The sequence below is a fragment of the Hyperolius riggenbachi genome, chromosome 8 (genome assembly GCF_040937935.1).
Source record: "Hyperolius riggenbachi isolate aHypRig1 chromosome 8, aHypRig1.pri, whole genome shotgun sequence".
Taxonomy (NCBI): Eukaryota; Metazoa; Chordata; class Amphibia; order Anura; family Hyperoliidae; genus Hyperolius; species Hyperolius riggenbachi.
The window spans coordinates 254,566,042-254,591,673 of record NC_090653.1 but is presented as its reverse complement, the minus strand read 5'-3'; the positions used below and the strand labels follow the sequence as shown (position 1 = coordinate 254,591,673).

General features: G+C 45.9%; 1 protein-coding gene across 1 annotated transcript; it reads right to left on the bottom strand.

Moving 5' to 3' along the window:
- Positions 1-17,253: 17,253 nt before the first annotated feature.
- LOC137527458 (P2Y purinoceptor 4-like) lies at positions 17,254-18,297 on the bottom strand. Its single transcript, XM_068247974.1, has one exon. The coding sequence runs from the start codon at positions 18,295-18,297 to the stop codon at positions 17,254-17,256; it is 1,044 nt and encodes a 347-aa protein (XP_068104075.1).
- Between the last annotated feature and the right edge of the window lie 7,335 nt (positions 18,298-25,632).

The following is a 25,632-nucleotide window of genomic DNA, read 5'->3' as shown; positions in this document are numbered from 1 at the left end:
AGGTTATTTTGTTGTGTATCTTTTAGAGCAGAGAGGAAGTTCTGAGTTCAGGTCCACTGTAATTACAACAGAACATCCAAAGTGGGTCTTGACAGGATGTTTGCTACTTACCTGTTCTCTGTTTTGGATGGGCTTCTGTCCATTGCACTGCCCTGCCACCTATTTGTGGCTCCGACTGCAGCCAGTCGCACAGAGGACAAAGAAGCAGCGCATGCTCTGGCCACTCGCGCTCCCTGTAATATCTCGCTCCTGCCCAGATGTGCACAGCAACTGAGGCCGGTACAGTGTTATGCATTCTTGCCAAGTACCGGTCATACATCAGCATAATTTCTCAAGTATGCATGCCCAGAACACAATCGGCTGCTGTGCACATTCGGGCAGGAGCGCAAATTACAGGAATTATTTGTTGAATGGGAGGCAGAGCTGCACAACTGAAATGAGCACATTCAAACCAGTGATCGCTAGTAGAGTGTTGGACAATTTTTTTTTTTTTTTTGGGGGGGGGGGGGGCACTTGGTGTCAGCAGGCCTGGGGCACTGGAAAGTACAAATCCGGCCCTGCCTGTAGTTGCCTAATAATGTGGGGCACGCCTGGCTAGCTAATACTATTGGGGCATCATCCTGCTACCTAATACTATTGGGGGTACATCTGACTACCAACTGCTATTTTGGGGGCATATTTAGCTAACTACTGCTATTTGGGGGCACATCTAAAAACAAAATTACGTCCATTTTCATAACTAAAATGACTGTTTCTATAGAAAACTTGAAATGACGTAATTTCGCATTAAACACATATTTGCGCCGAAACGAGAAATTGTGTGACGGAAATTTAGTTTACGGAATTCCGAATTACTGTTTGTATGGCAATTACGAAATTACGAATTTGCGAAGTAGCGGCAAAATATGCGTCCATAGGGAGTAAATACTGAGTGTACCTCTGGCTACCTAATACTGGGTAATATTCCTAGTTGGCTGGATGGTGTAATGGTTAAGGGCTCTGCCTCTGACACAGGAGACCAGGGATCGAATCTCGGCTCTGCCTGTTCAGTAAGCCAGCACCTATTCAGTAGGAAAGTCTCCCTAACACTGCTACTGCCTATAGAGCATGTCCTAGTGGCTGCAGCTCTGGTGGTTTGAGTCCGCCAGGAGAAAAGTGCTATATAAATGTTATTTGTCTTGTCTTGTCTAGTTACCAAATACTGGAGTCAGTGCAGTTTCAAGGCTATAGAGCTCCCAGGACGAGGGTCTATAAATGGGGCCGCCTACTTTCGCCATAGATTTGGGCACACTATTGTGATGCAGTAGCCAGAGGTGCCCCAGTATTAGTTAGCCCCCATTATAGCTATCCAGAGGTGGCCCTCATTATTAATTACTGTTCAGTAAGTCAGCACCTATTCAGTAAGGAGATCTTTGGGCGAGACTTCCTAACCCTGCTACTGCCTACTGAGTGCGCTCTAGTGGCTGCCTCACAAGCGCTTTGAGTCCGACAGGAGAAAAGTGCTATACAAAAAAAAAGTATTATTATTATTAATTAGCCAGATGCAGCCCTCCAGCATAAGTAGCCATAAAAGTCCCCAATATTAAGTAGTCAGATGAAGCCCCTCCATAATAGGTAGCAACAACAGCCCCCAGTATTAGGTAGCCAAATGCAGCCTCCCCAGTGTAAGATGCCCCCAAATATAGGTAGACAGAACCCCCCCCCCCCCCCCCCCCATGTTGGTAGCCATAGAGTCCCCCTGTAGGTAACCAGAGAGCCCTTCCCCTCCGTAGGGAGCCTTAGAGATACCCGTTTAGATAGCCAGAGAGCATCCCCCTGTAGAGAGCCTTAGAGACCCTTGCTTAGGTTGCCACAGAGCCCCTGTTTAAGTAGCCAGAGTGCCCCTCTCCCACGTAAGTAGTTAGAGAGTCACTCCCCCCCCCTCTTAGGGAGCCTTAGAGACCTCAGTTAAGGTAGCCAGAGAGCCCCTCCTCTACCTGTTTAGATAGACAAAGTGCCCTCCTGTTAGGTAGCCAAAGTGCCCCTCTGTTTAGATAGCCAGAGAGCACACCCCCATAGGAAACCTTACAGATCCTGGTTTAGGTAGCCTAAGAGTCCCCCCATTGGGAGCCAGTGAGACCCCCTGTTTAGGTTGCCAGAGTGCACCCTGATTTAGGTAGCCAGAGACCCACAGTATCCCAGTGTTTAGGTAGCCAGATAACCCTCTGTTTAGGTAGACTGATTACCCCCATTCAGGAAGTCAGAGTGCCCCCCCCCCCCCCCCTTGTTAGGTAGCCAGAGTACCCTCCTGTTTGGGTAGCCAAAGTGCCCCTCTTTAGGTAGCCAGAGTCAGAGTGCCCCCCTGTTTAGATAGCCACTTAGCCAGACCAATAGATGGGGGGGGGGGGGGTATAGGCACATGCAGAGTACGCTAGTGATGCTCGGATAGTACTTTTTAAAATCCGAATTGACCCCAATCCGGATACCTAGATATCTGGATCCGGCTCGGATATCCGAATCTGGCCTTTTAGATATCCGCATGAACGCGGATATCCGGTCGCATTATCCGCGGATATCTGGCCTATTCGGATATCTGGATAGAAAAACCGGAAGTGCCCTTTAAATAGCTTTAAAAGGGGTTTTGAGGGTAAATGGGGCATGTATCATCATTATTTGCAAAGGGAAACACTAATTGATGATGTGGGGACTTCGAATCCGCCCCCCCCCCCCCCCAAAAAAAATGACTGTCAATTAACATTAGGCCTAGATTCCAGACAGCGGTCGTGCAGCCCACATTGTGTCCAAAGTCCAACCGCACAACTGGGACATGACAGTTTTCAGTCAAGACACCTCCAAAAATTGATGCTGCAATTTTGTTTTGGGTTAAATATAGGTGGTATCAGTGGCCTGTGGCACCCTGTCCTGGCGGTGGGAGCTGCACAGGCAGCAGGAGCAGGGCAATGCAGCAGCAGCAGGTGTAACGTGTGCCAGCCAGGAGCATGACGGACGTGGTACGTGGCACTTGCCAAGTGTCACGTGACAAGTGCACAGTGACAGACAGCAGAGGAGAAGACACTAACTGGTGCACACTAACACATTAATGAATTAACAATAGTGGGGTGATAGTGAAGGGGTTAATCACTGAGCTTATCACTGTGTACAGCCCTTGGCCCAGCAGCAGCACTGCAGCTGTACAGCACACACTCTAACTGTCACACTATGAGACATCAGTCAAGCTAATTAACGATTACTATAGAGTAGTGAAGGGGTTAATCAATGAACAGCTTTAGGTTTATAACTGTGTACAGGCAGCCCTTGCTAGGCCACCAGCACTGCAGCATGTCTCTCAGGAAGCATTCAGCAAGCCATAACGATCTGTCTCATCATGGCAGCCCTCCTTATTATACAAGGGGGCTGGCCAGTGTTCCTTTCTGTGATTGGGTGCCAGGGCTTAGGCTAGGAGGCCTCTGTTTGGCTCAATGAGGTCAGGTGGGGCTGGCCAGGGTTCCCCTCTGTGATTGGTTGCTAGGGCGTCTGCTGGGAGCCCTCTGATTGGCTCCAGGACGTCATCACCTTAGTTACAGTATTTCGGATCCGGATATCCGCGGATATCCGCAGATATACGGGTCATGCGTCAAACTATCCGCAGATAGCTATCCGGATATCTATAGCTATCCGGGATCCGGAGTCTGACCCGGATAGCGTAAAAAATTCTCGGATATCCGGGTTACTCGGATATCCGAGATCTAGATGAGCATCACTGGAGTACGCAGCAAGAGCGTTACGATTACTTACCTTGCCGGGATCCACACGCACTGCAAGTACTTCCTGGTCCTGGGCATCCCATCTCATGATAACAGTAACAGCCCCCCCCCCCCCCCCCCCCCACACACACACACACACACACACACACACATCATAGGGGTGGTGTTACCATGCACAATGGGATGCCCAGATGAGGAAGTACATGCGGCGCTTGTGGATCCCGGCAAGGTGAGTAATCCTAACGCTACCACTACGCATGCACTCCCCCTCCATCTGCACCCCAGGTGATGCCTCACCTGCCCATAGAAACGGTAGTGACTGGGGTCACCTCTGGCACCCTTGGTTACCTAGCACTGGGAAACCACTGGCTAACTAATACTGGGGCACGACTGATTACTTAATGCTGGGGGGGCACCTCTAGCTATTTAATACTGGGGCACCTGTAGTCAGGGCCGGATTTCTGGAAAGGCCAGGAAGGCCAAGGCCTAGGGCGATAAAATTAGATAAGATAAGAAGGGCGGCATGACTTGGAGAGAGAAGAGGTCATATGTCAAAGTAAATCATCTCTTCTGATCCCGCAGCGCAGCCATCCAGCGCCCTGCTCTGCACTAATAGCTGAATTCCAGAGTTCCCCAATCCCTGCATCTCTCACTTCCTGATGTGTTAAAACAATCAGGATCAATCATAACGGTCACTTGATAATCCATTCCTTTCTTTGTATGATAGACTTACAGATCGATGCGAGAAATACCAGAGATTTACATTACAAAGCAGATAGAACTAAGTTCCGCTGAGTTTTAATGCAGGCATTCCCAAACATCAGAAAGCTCTGCAGTTTCTTCACCTCTTTTACAGCTTTGACACTGACCCCAGCAGTTGTTAATTTATCTAATCCTGATTTATGACGGTCTTTCTTTTTTTTTTCCTAGTAGCAGTGGTCGCTTCTCTTCCTTAGTTAACTCTTTCCTGGCTCATTTTCTGTCCTCCAGCTCCTACCTACCATTTTCTTCCCTTTCATTGCTAAACTGTCATTTTAAATACACCTGAGCAGTGGTGCTCATCCAATATTTGGGTATTCGAACTACCCAGATAATCTGAACTTTTTCCACTATCCGAACTTTGAATAGCAATTCGGATATTTTTTAAAATCTTAATAGCACTATCCGAGCAAACTCGGATTTCCCATCTGAGAGAGAGAGGGATTTTAAGTCCCCACATCATTAAAAAAACATGATGCTACATGCCTCATTTACCCTTAAAAAAAGTTTTAAAGGCAATTTAAGTAAGCCTTCTTCAGACTTTGTTCCCGTATACTGCCAATATGTTAGAGCACACCACCATATGTACATTCAGCATTCAAAAGAGATGCATAGATTTTTCAGCAAATATAAATAAATGTCATTCAGATGCTTTAAAGTGGAGTTGAACTCTTGCACAGGACAGAAGGAAAACAGAGAACTGTACCCTGTATGTATTTAGAGAGCCTGTCTAATTCCCCCTCCTCTATGTCACAAGTTGTAATTTGATCTCTACACTGTGTCACCCGACTGCCACAACAGCTAAGCTCATTTGAAAGCACAGGATGTTAAAAATATATCTGCTTCCATAAAAGCAGGAAGTAGACACACTGCAGATTTATTGCAGGATTTGTATCAGCTGTAACAAAAATGTTTTTATTGAAAGGTTATGTTGTTGTGTATCTTTTAGAGCAGAGAGGAAGTTCTGAGTTCAGGTCCACTGTAATTACAACAGAACATCCAAAGTGGGTCTTGACAGGATGTTTGCTACTTACCTGTTCTCTGTTTTGGATGGGCTTCTGTCCATTGCACTGCCCTGCCACCTATTTGTGGCTCCGACTGCAGTCAGTCGCAGAGAGGACAAAGAAGCAGCGCATGCACTGGCCACTCGCGCTCCCTGTAATTTCCCACTCCTGCCCAGATGTGCACAGCCACCACGCCGGTACAGTGTTATGCATTCTTGCCAAGTACCGGTCATACATCAGCATCATTTCTCAAGTATGCATGCCCAGAACACAATCGGCTGCTGTGCACATTCGGGCAGGAGCGCAAATTACAGGAATTATTTGTTGAATGGGAGGCAGAGCTGCACAACTGAAATGAGCACATTCAAACCAGTGATCGCTAGTCAGAGTGTTGGACAATTTTTTTTTTGGGGGGGGGGGCACTTGGTGTCAGCAGGCCTGGGGCACTGGAAAGTACAAATCCGGCCCTGCCTGTAGTTGCCTAATAATGTGGGGCACGCCTGGCTAGCTAATACTATTGGGGCATCATCCTGCTACCTAATACTATTGGGGGTACATCTGACTACCAACTGCTATTTTGGGGGCATATTTAGCTAACTACTGCTATTTGGGGGCACATCTGGCTACCTAATACTTTCAGGAGGGTCACAGGATTACCTAATACTGCTAATTGGGGACACATCCATCTAACTAATACTTTTTAGGATGGATTCATGAGACTAACTAATACTGCTAATTGCAGCGGGACACATCTGGCTACCTAATATATAATGCTGGGAACACACGATGCAATTTCCTGCCCGATCGACGGGAATCAAGTGATTATTTTCGACATGCCCGATCTGTTTCCAATCGAGAAAGGGATCGATTTTACAAAGTTATCATCACAAAATCAATCTCTTTATCGATTGGGACCAGTTTGGAAATATACACACGGTACAACTTCCTGTCGATCACCCATCGATCGGATGGGAAATTGCATCATGTGTTCCCAGTATTAGAGCTACCTAACACTTGGCTCCCTAATACTGTCCAGAGGGGGGAGCAGTTTACACATGGCTTACTAATACTGCTATCTGGATGACTCACAGGACTACCTAATACTGCTAATTATAAGGCTGATGCACATCTGGATACAGGGGCATAGCAATAGGGGTTGCAGAGGTAGCGACCGAATCGGGGCCCTTGGGCCAAAGGGGCCCGAAGGGCCCTCCCTCAACTACAGTATTAGCTCTCTATTTGTCCTGTGCCTGAAAATTAAACATCAGGTATGTAAGTGGCAGTTCCTGTTTGAGACAGGACTGGGTCAGACTACAGTGTGACCCTCACTGATAAGAAATTACAACTATAAAACACTTTCCTAGCAGAAAATGGCTTCTGAGAGCAGGAAAGAGATAAAAAGGATCAATAGTTCATATATTTTAGCTCTGGTATACTTCAATGAATGTGTCAATGATCAAAAACAATAAAACAGTAAAAACTTAAAATAACTGTGAAATATCTTAAAAAATCATTTTTAGGAGAAGGAGAATAGACACAATTGTTTATTTCATTACTTTATTTTCACCTCGGGTGTCCTTTAAATGGATTGGAAATATTAGAAAAGACTTTCATAATTCGTATTAAATGATATCTTTAAAAAAAAATAACTCATGTATAGGTCACATCTATTTATTAGATATTATTGTCATTCAACATTTTATTACATCACAATTTCCTAGAACGCTGATTTCATCCAGACTGCAATAAAAGGAACTGGGGGAGTGGGTGTCATCAATCATGTGCAACAGTGATGAATTCTTCATTCTCTTTCAGATACAGGAAGTGAAACTTTTACTTAAAGAAGTACAGACTAACCAGCAAGCTCATGGTGAACCAGAACTCATTGGAGCGTGTGAGGGGCTACAATGGTCCTAAAAGCCCCCTTACTAAAAAGCTAAGAAAAACTAAAGTTTGCTTTCTTAAAACAGAAAGAATTTGCAATAGTTCAGGCTGGAGTGAGCTTGAGATGTCTCCCATATCTCAAGCTCACTCCAACCTGAATTATCGCAAATTCTTTCTGTTTTAAGAAAGCAAACTTTTACTTAAAGAAGAAGTTCAACCCTGAAAATGTCCCAACCTAAAAATTCATATTTATAACGCTTTGGGCCTATCTTTCCTCGTCAGTTTTCTGTGCTTTCTCTGCACAGGAAAACTGCAGCCAATGTTAATCAATGGACTAGTTCACACTTGAATGCATTTTTCACATGCAGTAAAACTATTGGCAGCAATGCAAAACTGTCAGGCTGGGTGCACACAGAGCAGAAACGCTAGCGTGGCGTAAAATGCTGCGTTTTTGCTGCTAATGGAAGTCTATGGGCCGCAGAATAATACGCATATAAAAAGCGCATATGCGTTTTGTATGCTTGCGTTTTTTAAAGCACAGGTTCGGTTGCATAATATTCATAGACGCATCAAAAACACACATAATGAAAGTCAATGGGAACGCATTGGTTTTTAATATGCATTTTTTCCCAAAAATATATTTTTTTTATGTATTTCTGCTTCCTGTAGTCTTCCTAGTGATTTGCATAAATGTACATATGAAAACGCAGGAAAAAATGCATACAAAACGCACATGCGATTTGCATATACGAACCACAAACGCATTAAAGGGAAGGTCCAAGCAAAAAAAAAAAATGAGTTTCACTTACCTGGGGCTTCTACCAGCCCCATGTAGCCATCCTGTGCCCTCGTAGTCAATCACTGCTGCTCCAGTCCCCCGCTGGCAGCTTTCTGACCTCGGAGGTCAGGGCCAAATTGCGTACATTTTTACACATTCCCGCTAGTGCAGGGACATTAACACATACATTTTTACCCGTTAGTGGTGCAACGCGTAAATTTTTGTTCCTGCACTAGCTGGAATGCGTAAAAATGTATGCAATTTGGCCCTGACCTCCGAGGTCAGAAAGCTGCCAGCGGGGGACTGGAGCAGCAGTGAGTGACTACGAGGGCACAGGATGGCTGCATGGGGCTGGTAGAAGCCACAGGTAAGTGAAACTCATTTTTTTTTTTTGCTTGGACCTTCCCTTTAAAACGCACGCAAAACGCTTGAAAAACGCATCTGCAGTAAAAAGAACGCAAACGCAGAAAAAACACAGCAAAAACGCAGCAAAAATGCACACAACAGTAACATAAAACTTGACATAAAACGCAGCATTTCACGTTATGTGTGCACCCAGCCTTAGACAAATAATGCACAAAAACTGACACACAGAAAAACTGACTAGTGGAGGCGGGCCTTAAAGAAAGGAAAATCCTTTCCATATAAGGAGAACTCAAAATCTCATGTAAATATGAAGATTTTAAAGAACTCTCTGCTGTGTACTCTTTAAATCACTTTAGGTCATAACCACTTGGTGCGTTTCTGTGTGCTAGTGAACCGCACACGCATTGTGATTTGCAAAAGCATAAAATGCCCTGCAAGAGTATCCCACCCCTTGGATTTATACCTATTTTTTACATTATAACCTGCAACTTTAATGTTTCTTAATAGACAAGACAAATTACATTTATATCACACTTTTCTCCTGGAGGACTCAAAGCGCCAGAGTTGCAGCCACTAGGGCATGTGCTATAGGCAGTAGCAGTATAAGGGAGTCTTGCCCACGGTCTCCTCACTGAATAGGTGCAGGCTTACTGAACAGGAACAGCCAGGATTCGAACCCAGACAGAGGCAGAGCCCTTAAAGGCAACCCAAGGTGAGCAGGATATGGTAGCTGCCATATTTATTACCTTCTAAGCAGCAATGCCAGTTGCCTTGAAGGCCTATTGATCTTCTGGCATAAGTAGGGTCAAAACCAAGCATATGGCTACTCCAATAAAACCTGAGTCAGCTGCGTTAGACTGAGTCCCCGATCTGCTGCATGCCTGTTCAGGGTCTATAGCTAAAAGTATTAAGCCCCATCTACACCATACAATTTTTTGTCCGATTCAATTTGATTAATTGATTCGATTCAATTTAATCCGACATGTCCGATTGGTATTCTATTCGATTTGATTCAATTTGCCATTGTTTTAATGGCAAATTGAATCGAATTAAAACGAATCCCAATCTGACATGTTGGATCAAATCGAATCGAATCAATGAATCGAACAAAACATTGTATGGTGTAGATGGGGTTTTAGAGACACAGGTTCAGGAGGACTGCCAGGCAACTGGTATTGTTTAAAAGGAAATAAATATGGCAGCCTCCATATCCCTCTCACCTTGGGTATCCTTTAACCTCCTGAGCGGTATGGACGAGCTCTGCTCGTCCATCACCGCCGGAGGCTGCCGCTCAGGCCCTGCTGGACCGATTTTCCTCAAATAAAAAGCAGCACACGCAGCCGGCACTTTGCCAGCCGCGTGTGCTGCCTGATCGCCGCCGCTCTGCGGCAATCCGCCGCGAGCAGCGGCGAGAGAGGGTCCCCCCAGCCGCCCGAGCCCTGCGCAGCCGGACCAATCAGTTCCGGCCAGCGCTAAGGGCTGGATCGGAGGCGGCTGACGTCAGGACGTCGGCTGACGTCCATGACGTCACTCCGCTCGTCGCCATGGCGACGAGGAAAGCCAAACAAGGAAGGCTGCTCATTGCAGCCTTCCTTGTTACTTATGCTTGCCGGAGGCGATCAGAAGAACGCCTCCGGAGTGCCCTCTAGTGGGCTTTCATGCAGCCAACTTTCAGTTGGCTGCATGAAATAGATTTTTTTTTATTAAAAAAAACCCCTCCCGCAGCCTCCCTGGCGATCTCAATAGAACGCCGGGGAGGTTAAACATTACACTATCCTGTGTCATTGACTTTAATGGCAGGCCAATATCAGGAACCTCCAGGGCGCCTCCGCAGACAGAATTTATTTTAAGAAGGTGTACAAAGTGTACAGAAACCATGAGAGTGGCATGGCGGAGGGGGATCAAGGTCAAAGTGTTCCTTAAAAACCCAGAGGCTTTATTTCATGTGTAAATGCCAAAATCACATATAGTTTCTCGATTTCTTAAATTAACCATTTCAGGACCACAGTCTTTACCCACCCCCTCCCCCTCTTCCCTAAAGACCAGGCTACAAAAATGGCCACTGCAGCTTTAAGTGCTCGCTGCAGGGCCGCACAACTCAGCACACAAGTGATTTCCCCCCCTTTTCTCCCCACCAACAGAGCACTCTGTTGGTGGGGTCTGATCGCACCCCAGGTGTTTGTTTGTTTTTTGACAAATATTTATTACATTATTTTTTAAATATTTAAAACTATTTTGTTTCATATTTCCTCTTCTAACCCCTCCCTCCCCCGGCAGCCAATCAGCACGATCGGCTGTGATAGGCTTCAGCCTATCACAGCGGATTGCTTTTGTCCCACTGGAGGGGACAGCCGAGTGACACGGCTGTCCCCTGTACAGCGCTGCCTACCAAGAGGAGATGTGCGCACAGTGTGCACACAATCTCCTGCAAAAGCGAGCCCCAGGACTTTACGCCGATTGGCTTTAGGCGTTCCTGGGGCTGCCGCTGCAGCCACGCCCATCGGTGTGAGGCGGTTGGCTAGCAGTTAAAGTCTTTAGAATGGCTGCTGTGTTTACCTCCCTAAAAATTTGTATGTGCAGCCAATGCGTGCAATGCCCAAAAAGTTCAATTGATTGATTGATTGATTGATTGATTCTAGGTAAAATCTTTAAAATGTAAACATTTTTAATGACGTGTTATTTATTTGCAGACACTGTAACATAGGCCATGGAAAAAGGTGGCATGCAGCAGTCCTGTAATATCAGGCATTGTATACTAACGTTTTACATTTTTACTAATTTTTAAAACAAAACTGACATGAACCAGGTAAGTCATTTCTCAGAATCCAATGAAAGTAAGACTAAATGACATATTAGCTGCTGAAGGTGGAGCAGGAATGCTCTCCCTGTGACCAAAGTGCGCATGAGGCCCGCCTTACCAGGCACATTTTAAAAAAATTTCAAATAATTTATAACATTACAAATTGTTTCTACTACTGGCATGCGCCAGACGAATAATTTGCCGAATCCAATTTAAGTAGGAATAAATGACATATTGGGTGCTGAAGGTGGGGCAGAATAGCTGTCCCTGTTAGAGATGCTCAAATCCGATCTGGATGAAATCCAGATAATTGCGATCCGGATTTCATCCTGTTAAATTCAAGTCACCTGTGCGGGCTGGGCGGGGGGGTTTAAAGAGAACCAGAGATGAAGCACCCTCTTGTATTTTACCTTATAAATCAGTGGGAACATGACAGTAAACACCTAATCTGCTCTTTGTTTCATTGTTCTCTGTTTAATCTGACTGTTATCACCTCTGATAAGAATCCCTGATTGAGCACTCAGTCTAGCTTTGCTACGGAATGATTATAGCTGAGTCTGTCTTCTCTGGTGTCTTTTCAATCCCAAGCTTGCCCCCTTGTGGCTCTGCTATAATGACTCAGCTATAAGTATTCCCTGCAAAGCCAGACAGAATGCTCAGTCCGGGATTCTTATCACAGCTGATAACAGACACTTTTAGCAGTGAGGATGAAACAGAGAGCATGGTGTTTTCTCTAATGTTCTTACTGATATATATGGTAAAATACACAAGGGTGCTTCGTCTCTGGTTCCCTTTAATCTTACCTATCATGACGTCTTCTTTGTCCGTCCCTCGGCGCCTCCCACGATGCGGTCCAATCCGGCGTCACGTGACTAAAAACACTTCCTCCTTCCGGGTTGAAGGAGGCAGTGTATAGTCACGTGACGCTGAATTGGACCGCATCGTGGGAGGCGCAGAGGGACGGACGAAGAAGACCTCATGATAGGTAAGATTAACCTCCCCACCCCAGCCCGTGCAGGTGACTTAATTTCATTCAGATCGGATTTAAGCATCTCTATCTCTAGGCCGTGGCCAATGCAGGCATGAGGCCTGCCTTAACAAGCACATTTTAAAACTTTAAATGATTTATTACATTACATATTTTTTTCTATTATTTGCATGCGCAAGGCACAGTTTTTTCTGTCAAGCAGGGAGCACGTTAATGTTCAGGGGGCGGAGCTATGCATATAACGCTGTCGACGCCCTCTGCCGCAGGGTAACATGTATCGGGGAATGGTGCGGTGCGATTGTCCTGCCACAGAACAATCACACCACACCATGGCCCAAATGCAATATAGATTTCTCCAGAGTTTTCTCCTTGGTGATATTTGCAATCTTGTCTATAAAATGCCTTTTAAACCACCAGCAAGCAAGAAAAATACTCAAAATGATTTTGGCAGCACCGTTTCCTCTACTTTTTGGTAGTTTTTTTCAATTGCACAGTGCTGAAAAGTTATTTTCAATAGAACATGAAAACATTTAAATTGAAGATGAAAAATTATCTCCTAGGGGAAAAATTTGGAGAAAAAAGTGAATCGCATATTGGCCCATATGCAATTCGTTTTTTCACCTGACTTTTCTCCTAGGAGATAATTTTTCATTTTCAATTTAAATTAACTTTTTAGCATTTTTCAATAGAAAAAGTACCAAAAAGTAGGTGAAAAAGTACTGTAAAAATGATCTTGAGTATTTGTTTGCTTGCTGGGGTTGTAAAAGGCAAGTTATTTACAAGTTGGAGCCTAGGAGAAAAATTAGGAGAAAAAGTGAACTGCATATGGGCCCCTATGAGAAAAGAAGAAATTGTGTTGATTCACAAATAGTAAATACAGAGTAGCCCTCAATGCTGATAATGACTTCTCAGGTGCATAAATCAAAAAACAAGGCACAATGTAGCAGTGGTGCTGCGAAATTTCGCAAATGCAAAATTTCGCATCGAAATTCGCCATTTTCCATCGTAATGCGACATTTACGGGAGAATGCATAATAAATTACATATGGACTGTAATTATGTATCGAAGCTTTGTCTAACTTTATAATTTTGCGAAATTACGGTTCATTACGAAATCAGTCATTTAGTATGTTTGGACGCGTATTATGCCGGTGTACCCATACAAATTTCCGCATGCGGACATGTTATTGTATCGACGCGCATGTGCTGTTTAATGTGTATTTTTATACGCATTATAAGCATGATTATACACATTAATATATAGTATGCGCATGCGCATTGGCAAGTTTAACACAGATATTTATGCGTAGGTAACGTGTAATTATGTTACACAATTTTGTTTACACGTGAAGTACCATAGCCGTAATTACGGGATACCCGTAAATGCGTAAAATACTTCGCAAAGTTTTATGTGAAGTTTTTCGATGTGAAAAACTTAGCGAAATTTGCGAAATGAAGTTTTTGGCCATTACGACCACCACTGCAATGTAGTCCGCCACCAGAGGGATTCCTTACACCAGGTTCCCCCCCCCCCCCCCCCCAAGGTTAACGACTCACCGGATCCAAAGATTCACAGGGTCTGTCTGCGCATTTGGAGTGTATGGCCATCCCCCAGACTCTCAGGCAATCTCCTCTGCTCGGCCTCCTCTGCTCCTCGAGTTGTCCTTCAGCATACCTCATAAAAAAATGTACACACTTCAAATAGCTTAAAAATACCTTTTAGCTTTTATTGAAGAAGATTAAAAAAAAATGTGCACAGGCACTTTAAAAATAATGAACAGCGTGGATGGACTAGATGACTCAGACCTGCCAGATCGGCCTCGCTTCTCTAAAGGGGCCCATACACTGGTCGAGGTATGGGAGCGTGCTTTTGACATCCTACAAATCCCTGGAAGAGGAAGGGAGGAAAGAGGCTAGAAGGTGTTTTTAAAGGTTAGAAATGGTTTTAAAGCATCTTGAAAGGCACTTTTAGGTTCTCTATCGGATATCCGAATAGGTCGGGTACCCGCGGATAATGAGTTTGGATATCCGCGTTCATGCGGATATCTAAAAGTTCGGATTCGGATAGCTGAAAATCCGGATCAATTCGGATTTTAAAAAGTACTATCCGAGCAACACTGCTATGTGCTACTATATACTGAAGGTAATGCAGTTACCTGTGTATTCAGGGTCCTAAAGGTGGCCATACATCACTTGACTTGGCAGCCGACCGACCATCTGATTTGATTATTATAATCGGATGAAAACTGGTGCTGCCAAGAGCATGCCCGATCAACGATGTGACCAGTTTTGGTCCGAAATTGGTTGCATGTATCAATCAGACATGCTGAAAGATGTAGGGCCAACTTGTTCGATCGGGTGCGTGGCAGTACCGGCATACGATATCGGGACAATTGACAAACGCAATGGAACCCCCAATGCTGTCCCCTCTAATGTAAAATGTCCTCCCCCCATGGCCGATGAAGTACACTTTTCCTGTCCATCAGTAGCTCCGGGCTCCATCCGCATACGCGTGCCCCGAGTGTGTGATATAATACACGTGCCCATGTATACGCCGGCAACTACATGGGGCACGGGTATGCGGATGAAGCCAGCAGAGGGCAGGTAAAGAGTACTGCGCAGGCCACAAGGGGATGAATATTTTACATTAGGAGAGAGAGAGAGCAAGGGGGAGCGAATCGGTGACAGTAAGGTCACAAGGCCAATTCAGGAGAGATTTCATGCTGAAATTGATCGGGATTCAGCCTGTGCTGTATGGGCAGGCAACAGATCTCTCTCTGATCACATTCGATCAGTCTGAGAGATGTGTCTCTTGGTTAATCTGCCCATACATCTTCTGATGTATGGGCACCTTAAAGGAAACCTAAACTGAGAAGGATATGGATTTTTCCTTTTTAAATAATACTAGTTGCCTGACTCTCCTGCTGATCCTGTGTCTCCAATACTTTTAGCCACAGCCCCTCAACAAGCATGCAGATCAGGTGCTCTGACTGAAGTCAGACTGGATTAGCTGCAAGCTTGTTTCAGATGTGTGGCTCAGCTACTACTGCAGTCACAGAGATCAGCAGGACTGCCAGGCAACTGGTATTGTTTAAGGAAACATCCATATCACATTCAGTTTAGGTTCCATTTAAAAGTAATGAGACAATAAACATAAAAGAACAAAGTTTCATTACAGAACCAAATATTAGTGTTGCTTTCCACGGCCTCGTGATCACAGGTAACCCGTGATCACGAGCTGTTTTTCCTGATCACAAGGTCAGATTCCGAATTCGTGATCGCCTCTCGGATACAAAATTAAGTTGTAGCCACTGATCACCTTTATAATCCATGCAATTTTGGTGGTAGGAGCATGTATGGGAGCTTTGCTATTAACGTTAAAGTCAAATCCGTGATCACGGCCACGATCACGGATCACGGATTCTACATGTAATCACAGCTAAAATCCGAGTCGAATTTGGATCACTCGCTCGCTAACAGTGATGTGTATTGTCTGGTATCAGCAGCAGCCCAGACAATACACATCGCTGTTAGCGAGTGTTAGAGAAGCCAGACTCCCACTTCCTATGCAGTAACTTTTGCACAGCAGCAGACGGATCTTTGCCTCCGAGCAAATATTGCCTTGATAAAGGGGCCCTACGTGGCTCCGAAACATTGGCCATATTTTTTACATGGAACCAATAAAGATTAATTTTGGATGTGCCAGCTTTTTTCCTTTTTGAATACTGCATAGAGGGCGTCATCCCTCTTTTCAGCTTTTGCACTCCCCTTAACCACTTAATGACCAGGGGTGTTTTCTATTATATGTGCTGCGTGGGCTCTCCAGCCCACAGTACAGATCGGGATTGAGGCAGGGCGATCAGACTTCCCCCCTTTTTTCCCCACTAGGGGGATGTCTTGCTGGGGGGGTCTGATCACCACCGGCTATTTTGGCCTAGCGGGGGGGGGCTCCTCAAAGCCCCCCTCCGCAGCGTTTTTCGTCTTCCCTCTGTTTCCCTCCTTCCCCTGGGTGGCACAGGGCGGCGATGCATCCTACGCCGCCTCTGATAGGCTGCAGCCTATCAGATGCCGGCGATCCCCGGCCAATCAGAGGTCGGGGATTGCCGATCTCCTTTACGGCGCTGCTGCTTAGCAGCGTCGTATGATGTAAACAGCGGGGATTTCTTCCCCGCGTGTTTACATTTCGCCTGCGAGCCGCAGGCTCGCAGGCAGTTCACGGAGACACCCTCCGTGAACGGACATGGAAAGGCCGCTCGTTCCATGTAAAACCACTTAACACCTAGGTCCGCCGATCGGCTGACCGTGGTCGTTAAGTGGTTAAAGACTATGGGGTTGATCCTTTAGTGATTGCGAGACAATACTACCAATGTGATGGTTATACGATAGTTGAACTCTGGCTTCAGTCACCTCTGCATTCCCCAACCCTCATGGGAGTTTGGCTGCTATATAATAGCTGATCTCTGGTACCTTGTGCCACAATTATCTTGTTGGCGCTGCTATAGCTTTTAATTAAACTGTGGGCTATGGCGGCACTCAATTCACTAGGCGTGCCATGCTCCCATATACCTTGGTACACCAGAGACTCCATTAAAATGTGTACTGTAATATAATGTAATGTACTATAATGATTTTTCTCTTTCTTCACATCTGATGGTTACTAGCCACAGTTATATGTTTTAATAGAGCTGGTAGATTTAATAAAATAGTCAAATGTAAAAGGAATCTGTTGAAATCAAGAGCAAACTCTATTGGTTGGCTTTCGCCAAATGGTTGGCAGGACAGTAGGAATCCAACGTTTCCATATCTGTCTACTTTGAGCACTACAAAGCTAGTGCTAGCATTGGTTCAGATAGATAGTCCAAACCTGATATAATCACGAATGGTGAACAGTAGCCTCCAGGCAAGCAAACAATATTATTCAGATGTATGTTTTAGTCACGCAATCCGGCATCTGTAGTGTTTGTAGCTAGGGGAGGAATGGGGTCCTGATCACCTTCAGGTTCCTCTGCTTCATCATCATGAGTCAAGTCCACGGCGTTCCTATGACTTTTTCTTCTTAGAAAGATACACAAGTTAGTGAAAGTACTTTTAAATGTATCTGTGGTATAACAATACAGTATAGGATCCAAACAACAATTTGTTCCTGACATCACCCAAGTGATGAAGTTGGCAAGTTCTGCGCCTTCCAGCCAAGAGCACGAGGAAGGGTAGAACAGCATGATGGTGACACCCACAGTTCTGGAGAGATGATAGGGAATGTAGCAAACTATGAATATTATCAAGGAGATGAGGATAGTCTGCACTGACTTGGACACCATGGCTTTGCTGAGGGTGGTCATTGGATTGAGTTTGACGATATATCTAATTAGTAGACTGTAGCAGACTATAGTTATAGAGAAGGGAATAAGGGCCCCGAAGAAGAGGATGACACTATTGAGGACAAAAAATAGTCCTGCTTGTTCAGCTTGAAAGAAGTTGAGACATTTTGTGGCTCCGTTGACTTCAGAAGTTTTGAGGACAAAGAAAAAGGGAAGGCCTAGGCACATAAGAATGCCCCACACACCGAGACAAAGTTTCACGATGAATGCTTTTGCAGTCAAAGCTTTTCTTTTGACATTGTGGGCCACAGATACATACCGGTGGATACTGATTAACGTGAGGAAGTAGATGCTTCCATACAAGTGAGTGCTGAGTAAGAAGACTGTGAGCTGGCAGGAGAACACTCCAAAGGTCCAATGGTCAGTCAGGGAGAATATAATAATCAGAGGAATCGTAGGGGTGATGAGGGCATCAGAGATGGCCAAGTTGAACTGGAGAACTACTGTTGAGTTCCATTGCTTGATCTTAAACCAAAATATCCATAAACTGATGCAGTTTAGCACAAAGCCAATGGAGAAGGAAACACTCAAGAAGAAGCGCAAGAAGCCATAGGATGACGGCTGACAACCAATAAAATTCCCAGAAGAGTTTGCCATCGCAAGCATTAGTGAGCTTATAAAAAAAAAGGAACAGTCAGAATCTTATACTTAAATTACAACTTCAACTTAAATTAAAACGTTTAAAAACATGTATCTATGCTGTTCTAGCATTAAAGGACAACTATCAAAGTTAACTGCAATTCTAAATGCCACATACTGTATATTTCCAATACTTACAGTACTAACAAATAGCAGTACAAAGGTTTTTTTTTAATCTTTTCATGATTATATGAAGAAAATGAAATTTACAGAAAACTGTTTTCACTGTGGGCATTACTATGGAGGTCTGTGTCCAGCACATCCAGCATACAGAAACAATATTCACTGGCTCTAAAACTGTGACTGGAATCTGTTCAGAATGATAGGAAGCAGAAATATAGCTTTAAATGTGTGTAAATAATAATCAACTGACGCTCTATGTTCCTTTCTGTGTGTGTCTCTCTCTGTCAGCAGTATAAAGTAAACAGTTTACAGTCAGGTTACAGTTCAGCTCTGCCTACCCTCCCTCTAATGCCAAAACAAAATTGTTACAAACAGCTGATAAACAAAGCATTTTTTTCACACAGGCTGTGCTGGGAGACCTCTGAAAAGCTTTCTAGTGTTGCTGGCTAAAAGCTCTATAGGTATGCAAGGTAAACAGAAAAACAGTTTATTTGATAGTTGTTCTTTAAATATGTATCAGAAGTCATAAAATGGCAACTTACCTGTTCATTGCATCAGTTCTCCGAGCAACACTGCAGGCAACTAGCAAAGAGAGAACTGCAAGCTTCCTCCTGGTAGATGGTTGTGATCTCTGCAGGCTATAGCGCACTCCCACCAGAAGACCTCCAAAATTAGCTACGTGCTTGAGTGCAAACTGAGTCACACTTCTTCAAAACTGAATTCAGTGATGTGTAAGATAACATGCAGCAACGTTTTGAAAGATAACCATTATGTCTTTGTCAGTGCAGTTTCTAGGCTAAAATGCACCCAGGGCGAGGGTGTAAAAATTGCGCCCCCCCCCCCCCCCCCCCCCCCGAGCAAGGTATGGGTGCCCGCAGTATAGGTTAGCCAGGTCTAGTTGCACTTAGTATAGGTCCCCCCAGTATAGGTAGCCAAGAATAGGTACCCCAGTATAGGTAGCTAGGCATAGGTGAGCCAGTATAGTTGCCCCCGCTATAGGTTAGCCAGGTAGGTGCCTCCAGTATAGGTAGCCAGTATAGTTGCCCCCAGTATAGGTTAGATAGGCAGGCGCCCCCGGTATAAGTTAGATAGGTAGGTGCCCCAGTACAGGTTAGCTAGTTGGGTGCCTCTAATATAGGTAGCCAGAATAGTTGCCCCCAGCATAGGTTAGATAGGTAGGTGCCCCCAGTATAAGTTATTTAGGTAGGTGTCTCCAATATAGGTAGCCAGTATAGTTGCCACCTGCATAGGCTAGCTAGGTAGGTAGGTGCCCCCAATACAGGTTAGATAAGTGCCCCCAGTATAGGTTAGATAAGTAGCTGCCCCTCCCCCCAGTATAGGTTAGATAGGTAGCTGACCCCCAGTATAGGTTAGATAGGTAGGTGCCCCTCAGTATAGGTTAGATAGGTAGGTGCCCCCCAGTATAGGTTAGATTAGGTAGCTGCCCCCCCAGTATAGGTTAGATAGGTAGGTGCCCCCCAGTATAGGTTAGATTAGGTAGCTGCCCCCCCCCCCCCAGTATAAGTTAGGTAGGTGCCCCCCAGTATAGGTTAGATAGGTAGCTGCCCCCCAGTATAGGTTAGATTAGGTAGCTGCCCCCCCCAGTATAGGTTAGATAGGTAGCTGCCCCCCAGTGTAGGTTAGATAGGTAGCTGGCCCCCAGTGTAGGTTAGATTAGGTAGGTGTCCCCCAGTATAGGTTAGATAGTTAGCTGCCCCCCAGTGTAGGTTAGATAGGTAGCTGCCCCCCAGCGTAGGTTAGATTAGGTAGCTGCCCACCAGTATAGGTTAGATAGGTAGCTGCCCCCCAGTGTAGGTTAGATAGGTAGCTGCCCCCCAGTGTAGGTTAGATTAGGTAGCTGCCCCCCAGTGTAGGTTAGATTAGGTAGGTGCCCCCCAGTGTGGGTTAATTAGGTAGCTACCCCCCAGCATAGGTTAGATTAGGTAGGTGCCCCCCAGTGTAGGTTAGATAAGTAGCTGACCCCCAGTGTAGGTTAGATAGGTAGCTGCCCCCCAGTGTAGGTTAGATTAGGTAGGTGCCCCCCAGTGTAGGTTAGATAGGTAGCTGCCCCCCCAGTGTAGGTTAGATAGGTAGCTGCCCCCCAGTGTAGGTTAGATTAGGTAGGTGCCCCCAGTGTATGTTAGATTAGGTAAGTGCCCCCCAGTATAGGTTAGATTAGGTAGCTGCCCCCCAGCGTAGGTTAGATTAGGTAGGTGCCCCCCAGCGTAGGTTAGATTAGGTAGGTGCCCCCCAGGATAGGTTAGATAGGTAGCTGCCCCCCAGGGTAGGTTAGATTAGGTAGCTGCCCCCCAGCGTAGGTTAGATTAGGTAGGTGCCCCCCAGGATAGGTTAGATAGGTAGCTGTCCCCCATAGTGGAGGGCGGAGCCGGAGCCGCGGGGAGGGCAGCCCGACCTCTCCCTCCCTCTCCCGGGCTGCCCTCCGTGCTCCCCCCTCAGATGCATAGTGAACAGTCAGGAAACATACCTCCCTGGCTCAAAGCGCCGCTCTCTCGCCGCCGGTCTTCTCCTATCTGCCTACACGCTGATACACACGCTGCTTCCGGCTAAACAGGAAGCAGCGCGTGTATCAGCGCGTAGGCAGAGAGGAGCCCGGCGGCGAGAGAGCGGCGCTTGGAGCCAGGGAGGTATGTTGTATACAGCGCTTCCTGACTGCTCACTATGCATCTGAGGGGGGAGCACGGAGGGCGACCCGGGAGAGGGAGGGAGAGGTCGGGCTGCCCTCCCCGCGGCTCCGGCTCCACCCTCCATTACAGCGCCCTCCTCCCAACAGCGCCCAGGGCGGCGGCACGCACTGCATGGCCCTAGAAACGGGCATGGTCTTTGTCATGTGTTGTATTGAAGAGCAGCCTCTAAAAGAATGCCATGAGTGCGCTGTTGGTGGGGAAGAGAGTCTGAAGCAATACAGAGTCTCAGTGCTGCAACCCTTCAGATTAAAGAGGAGATAGAGGTGTTACTGGCAGGTCCCGATTCACATTACAGGAGCCTATAGGCACAGATGTCCTGGCACCTTTGACTTTGCCCTCCATGGACCTACAAACCCATGCTGAGCCGCGCTACAAGTGTGCTGGCTGGCCCAGCTGTCACATCTCCCCTACTTTGCCTGCTCGGTGCAGGTAGCTACAGGTGCCCCTTAGTATTAGGTAGCCAGAGGCAGGGCAGGCCCTAGACTTTTTCCCGCCTGAGGAAAAAATGATTGCTGCCGCCACCTCCCCGTGGGGGGGACCGCCGCCGCCCAGCTGGAGGGGTAGCGGGCAGGGCGGGGGTATTGGGCCTAGCGGCGGGGAGGGGGTCGGACCCTCCCTCCCTCGCCTGGGTCCCCCATCCTCCGCTCCCCTCCAGCCTTAAATAGATAAGAAGCGCAACTCGTAAGAGGCAGTGGGTGGGGAGGACTCACCTCTTCCTCGCTCGATCCAGCGTGCGCTCCACTGACGTCCCTTCCTGCAGCGCCGTCCACTTACAATACAGTGGGCGGCGTTGCAGGAAGTGACGTCAGTGGAGCGCACGCTGGATCGAGCGAGGAAGAGGTGAGTCCTCCCCGCCCACTGCCTTTTACGAGTTGCGCTTCTTATCTATTTAAGGCTGGAGGGGAGCGGAGGACGAGGGACCCAGGCGAGGGAGGGGGGGGGTCCGACCCCCCTCCCCGCCGCTAGGCCAAATACCCCCGTCCTGCCCGCTACCCCTCCAGCTGGGCGGCCGGCTCCCCGCACCCACCGATGGGCGGATGCCGCCCCTAGAAATTTGCCGCCTGAGGCAAAAGTTTCACCCCGCCTCATGAGCGGGCCGGCCCTGGCCAGAGGTACCCTCAGTATTAAGTAGCTAGAGGTGCCTCTGAAGGGAAATCTCATCAGTGGAATGCCGAGAGCCAGGTGAGTAACCTCTCATTTACACTCAGGACTCTATATAGGGAAGGAGGGAGGGAGCCACTCTGGGAGGGAAGTGAGACGCCTTTCCATCATCAGGCCCCTGTAGGCATGTGCCTGCAGTGCCTTATGGTAAATCCGTCCCTGGTTACTGATTAGGGCTGTTGATGAGGGGATTATTATGGGCCTGTTCATACGGACGTCTGTGTGTCATCTGCATTTATGAGCTTTTAACCGCTAATCACTGAGCTACAGAAATCGACATGTTGTTTGGTCAAATCATTTGTTAGCGGTTGTTAGAGTCCGGAAAGCGTTCGCGTTTGAAAGCATTTGATCGCTTAGACGCCTCTTAAAGAGGAAGTAGTCATAAAAGGGGCGGTACTATACTGTCCAAGGAAGAGGAAATTGGTCACAGCTTTGTACTTCCTGTACTCCCGGGTGATAGAGACATATTGGGCTCGATTCACAAAACGGTGCTAACCCAGTTAGAGACTTTAGGCGTGATAACCATTGCACCATGCTGGTGAAAAGCCAGTTTAGGCGTGATAAGTTTAGGCATGATAAGTTTAGGTGTGATAAGTTTAGGCATGATAAGTTTAGATAAGTTTAGATCGCGCGCAAAGTCCCGCATGCAAAACAGCACCATTAAACTCTATGCGAAGTGCACCAGACTTTGCTAGCGCAAAACTTTTGATCAGCTGTGCACTGCAGTGCTAACCCAGTTGGTGCTTAAACTTATCATGCCTAAACTTATCACGCCTAAACTTACCATGCCTAAAGTTTAGGCATGATAAAGGGCTTTTCACCCGCGTGCTAACTGTTAGCACCGCTTTGTGAATCAGGCCCATTGTCTTTAAGCTCTGGTAGTTTTTCCCAGGAATTGCGTGTTTTGATTCGATATGGGCTCCAGGACTGTGTTTGTCGCCACCCATCTCTCCTTCTTTATCCCAGAGGATTGTGGTCTATTTCCTGTCTACTCCCTTCCCTATGAATTATAGTCCATTTCCTGTCCAGCGCATACCTCCAGGATGACTACTACAGACAACCAAAGCGTTTGCGCACTGTCGGCGGCGACTTCGAGTGGTTGCTACTGTCGTTTGCTGAACGCAGCCGCCACCAGAAGCCGCATGCCATGTCTCTCAGAGACCGCTATCAACCGCTAATGCTGACAAATGAGATTGCAAAAACGCTCCCATAGAAAAACATTGGGAGCGGTTGAAACGCAGTGCTTAAACGACAGAAAAAAACGCCGACAGACGTCCGTGTAAACCAGCCCTATATGTTAACTGGTGGCTTCTTTGAAAAAAGATATGTAAGGAGACAAAAAATGAGACGGGAGCCCCCAATAGTGTATTATTGGTGATAAAAACGGTAAAGTAAATAATGAGAGATATACTCACAAACATGGGTTGCCGAGAATCAGGCAACCACTATAAGCACATATGGGGATATTGACCCTGTCCCCACTCAGGTTAAAAAGTCGCTCTCTGTAGTAGGAAAAAAAGAGTGGGTGTCCACACCCATCCACCAGGTGGATAACAATATGTAATAAGAAAACAGAGGCGCCAGTAGAGTAAAAAAAGAACCGTATTAAAATCGATAAAACACGGGGGGCAAGGGTGGACTTACCTCCCTAATTATTCAAACACAACCACTGTGATCAAATGTATGAAAAGCATTTAATCTGTACTCCAAAAACAAACAAACAGAGCATTGGAGTACAGATTAAATGCTTTTCATACATTTGATCACAGTGGTTGTGTTTGAATAATTGGGGAGGTAAGTCCACCCTTGCCCCCCGTGTTTTATCGATTTTAATACGGTTCTTTTTTTACTCTACTGGCGCCTCTGTTTTCTTTGAAAAAAGAGAACTATAAGAATACCAGTAGTGTATACACTCCCTAAAGTTCACAAAGGCTTATCCCACTCCCATGGAGACCTATCTTGTCTGCAATGAACTCCCTATTGGAACCATCAGGGATCTTCAGTACTGCAGCCGGTGGTAAGATCTAATCCAAGATGTCTCAAGGACACTACAAATTTTTTGAATCACCTCGATGAACTAACAGTCACTGTTGTGATATTTTTAGTGAGCGTAGATGTGGTCAGTTTGTATACTCACATTCCACATCATGAAGGGCTAGCTGCAGTTAGGAAGGCATTTGATGTAGTTGATGGAAGTAGTGGTGACCTAATTTCCATCACAGTTTTAATTTTGTTTAAAAGGTCATCTGAGGTGAAAATAAACTGATGAGAAAAACAATTGTATCTATCCTCTTTCTCCTAAAAATGACCTTTTTTTAAGATATCCCATAGTTTTATTTAATATTTAAATCTAGTTTTTACTGTTTTATTGTCTCTGCTCAATGACACCTTCTTTGGAGTATGCCAGAGCTAAAATATATGAATTATTGACCCTTTTTTATCTCTTTCCTGCTCCAGGAAGCCATTTACTGACAGGAAAGTATTTTATGGCTCTAATTACTTATCAGTGAGGGTTACGCTATAGTCTGACTTAGTCCGACCCAGATAGAAACTGTCACTTGCATACTTGATATTTAACTCTTTCAGGGCCCATTCACACCTAAAAATGAAAACGCAAATGCAAGCGTTTTGCGTTTTTGTGCACTGTTTTCTTTTCCCCTCCCGACGCTCCACTGCATGCTGCGTTTTTGAAATAAGCGCTTTTCTAAGCACTTTTTCAGAGCAGTTTTGTAATTCACTCCCTGGCGCAATTTAGGAAGTGAACTCTTTGACCCGGAAAAGAATAAATACAATATATTTATTCTTAAAAATGCAATCGCTGCATAAAGCGATTTTATGAGCATCTTGCGTTTTTCCTATACCTTCCATAATAGCAAAAATGCCCCCAAAATGATACAGGCACCACTTTGCTGGGGCGGATCGCAAACGAACCGCTCAGCTGTGAGCTCTCTCATAGGGAATCATTGCACAAGCGTTTTGAGGGCGTTTTAAAAAATCGCCTGTGCTTGAAAAAAGGCAGGAAACGCCCCTAGTGTGAACGGGCCCCTTAGGCAGAGAAAGAAAAGAGGAACTCAGCCTAGTTATTTGTGTGTTTAGCACTATACATACACATGTCTATCTCATCATATCGCGTCACCTTGGTTGTCCTTTAAAATCGAATTATTTCTGGCTGCAAGATGATTAAATCTTACAGGTCCAGGAAGTCCCGATGGCGATGGGGCCCGTATGCACCCAATATAGTCAAGGTGTTCATAGCGGAGACCACATTTATTTTGAACTATGACATTTTTAAAAAAAAATATGG

Excerpts from the sequence above, each read along its gene's own strand:
- LOC137527458 (XM_068247974.1), bottom strand. The coding sequence starts at position 18,297 with ATGGCAAACTCTTCTGGGAATTTTATTGGTTGTCAGCCGTCATCCTAT.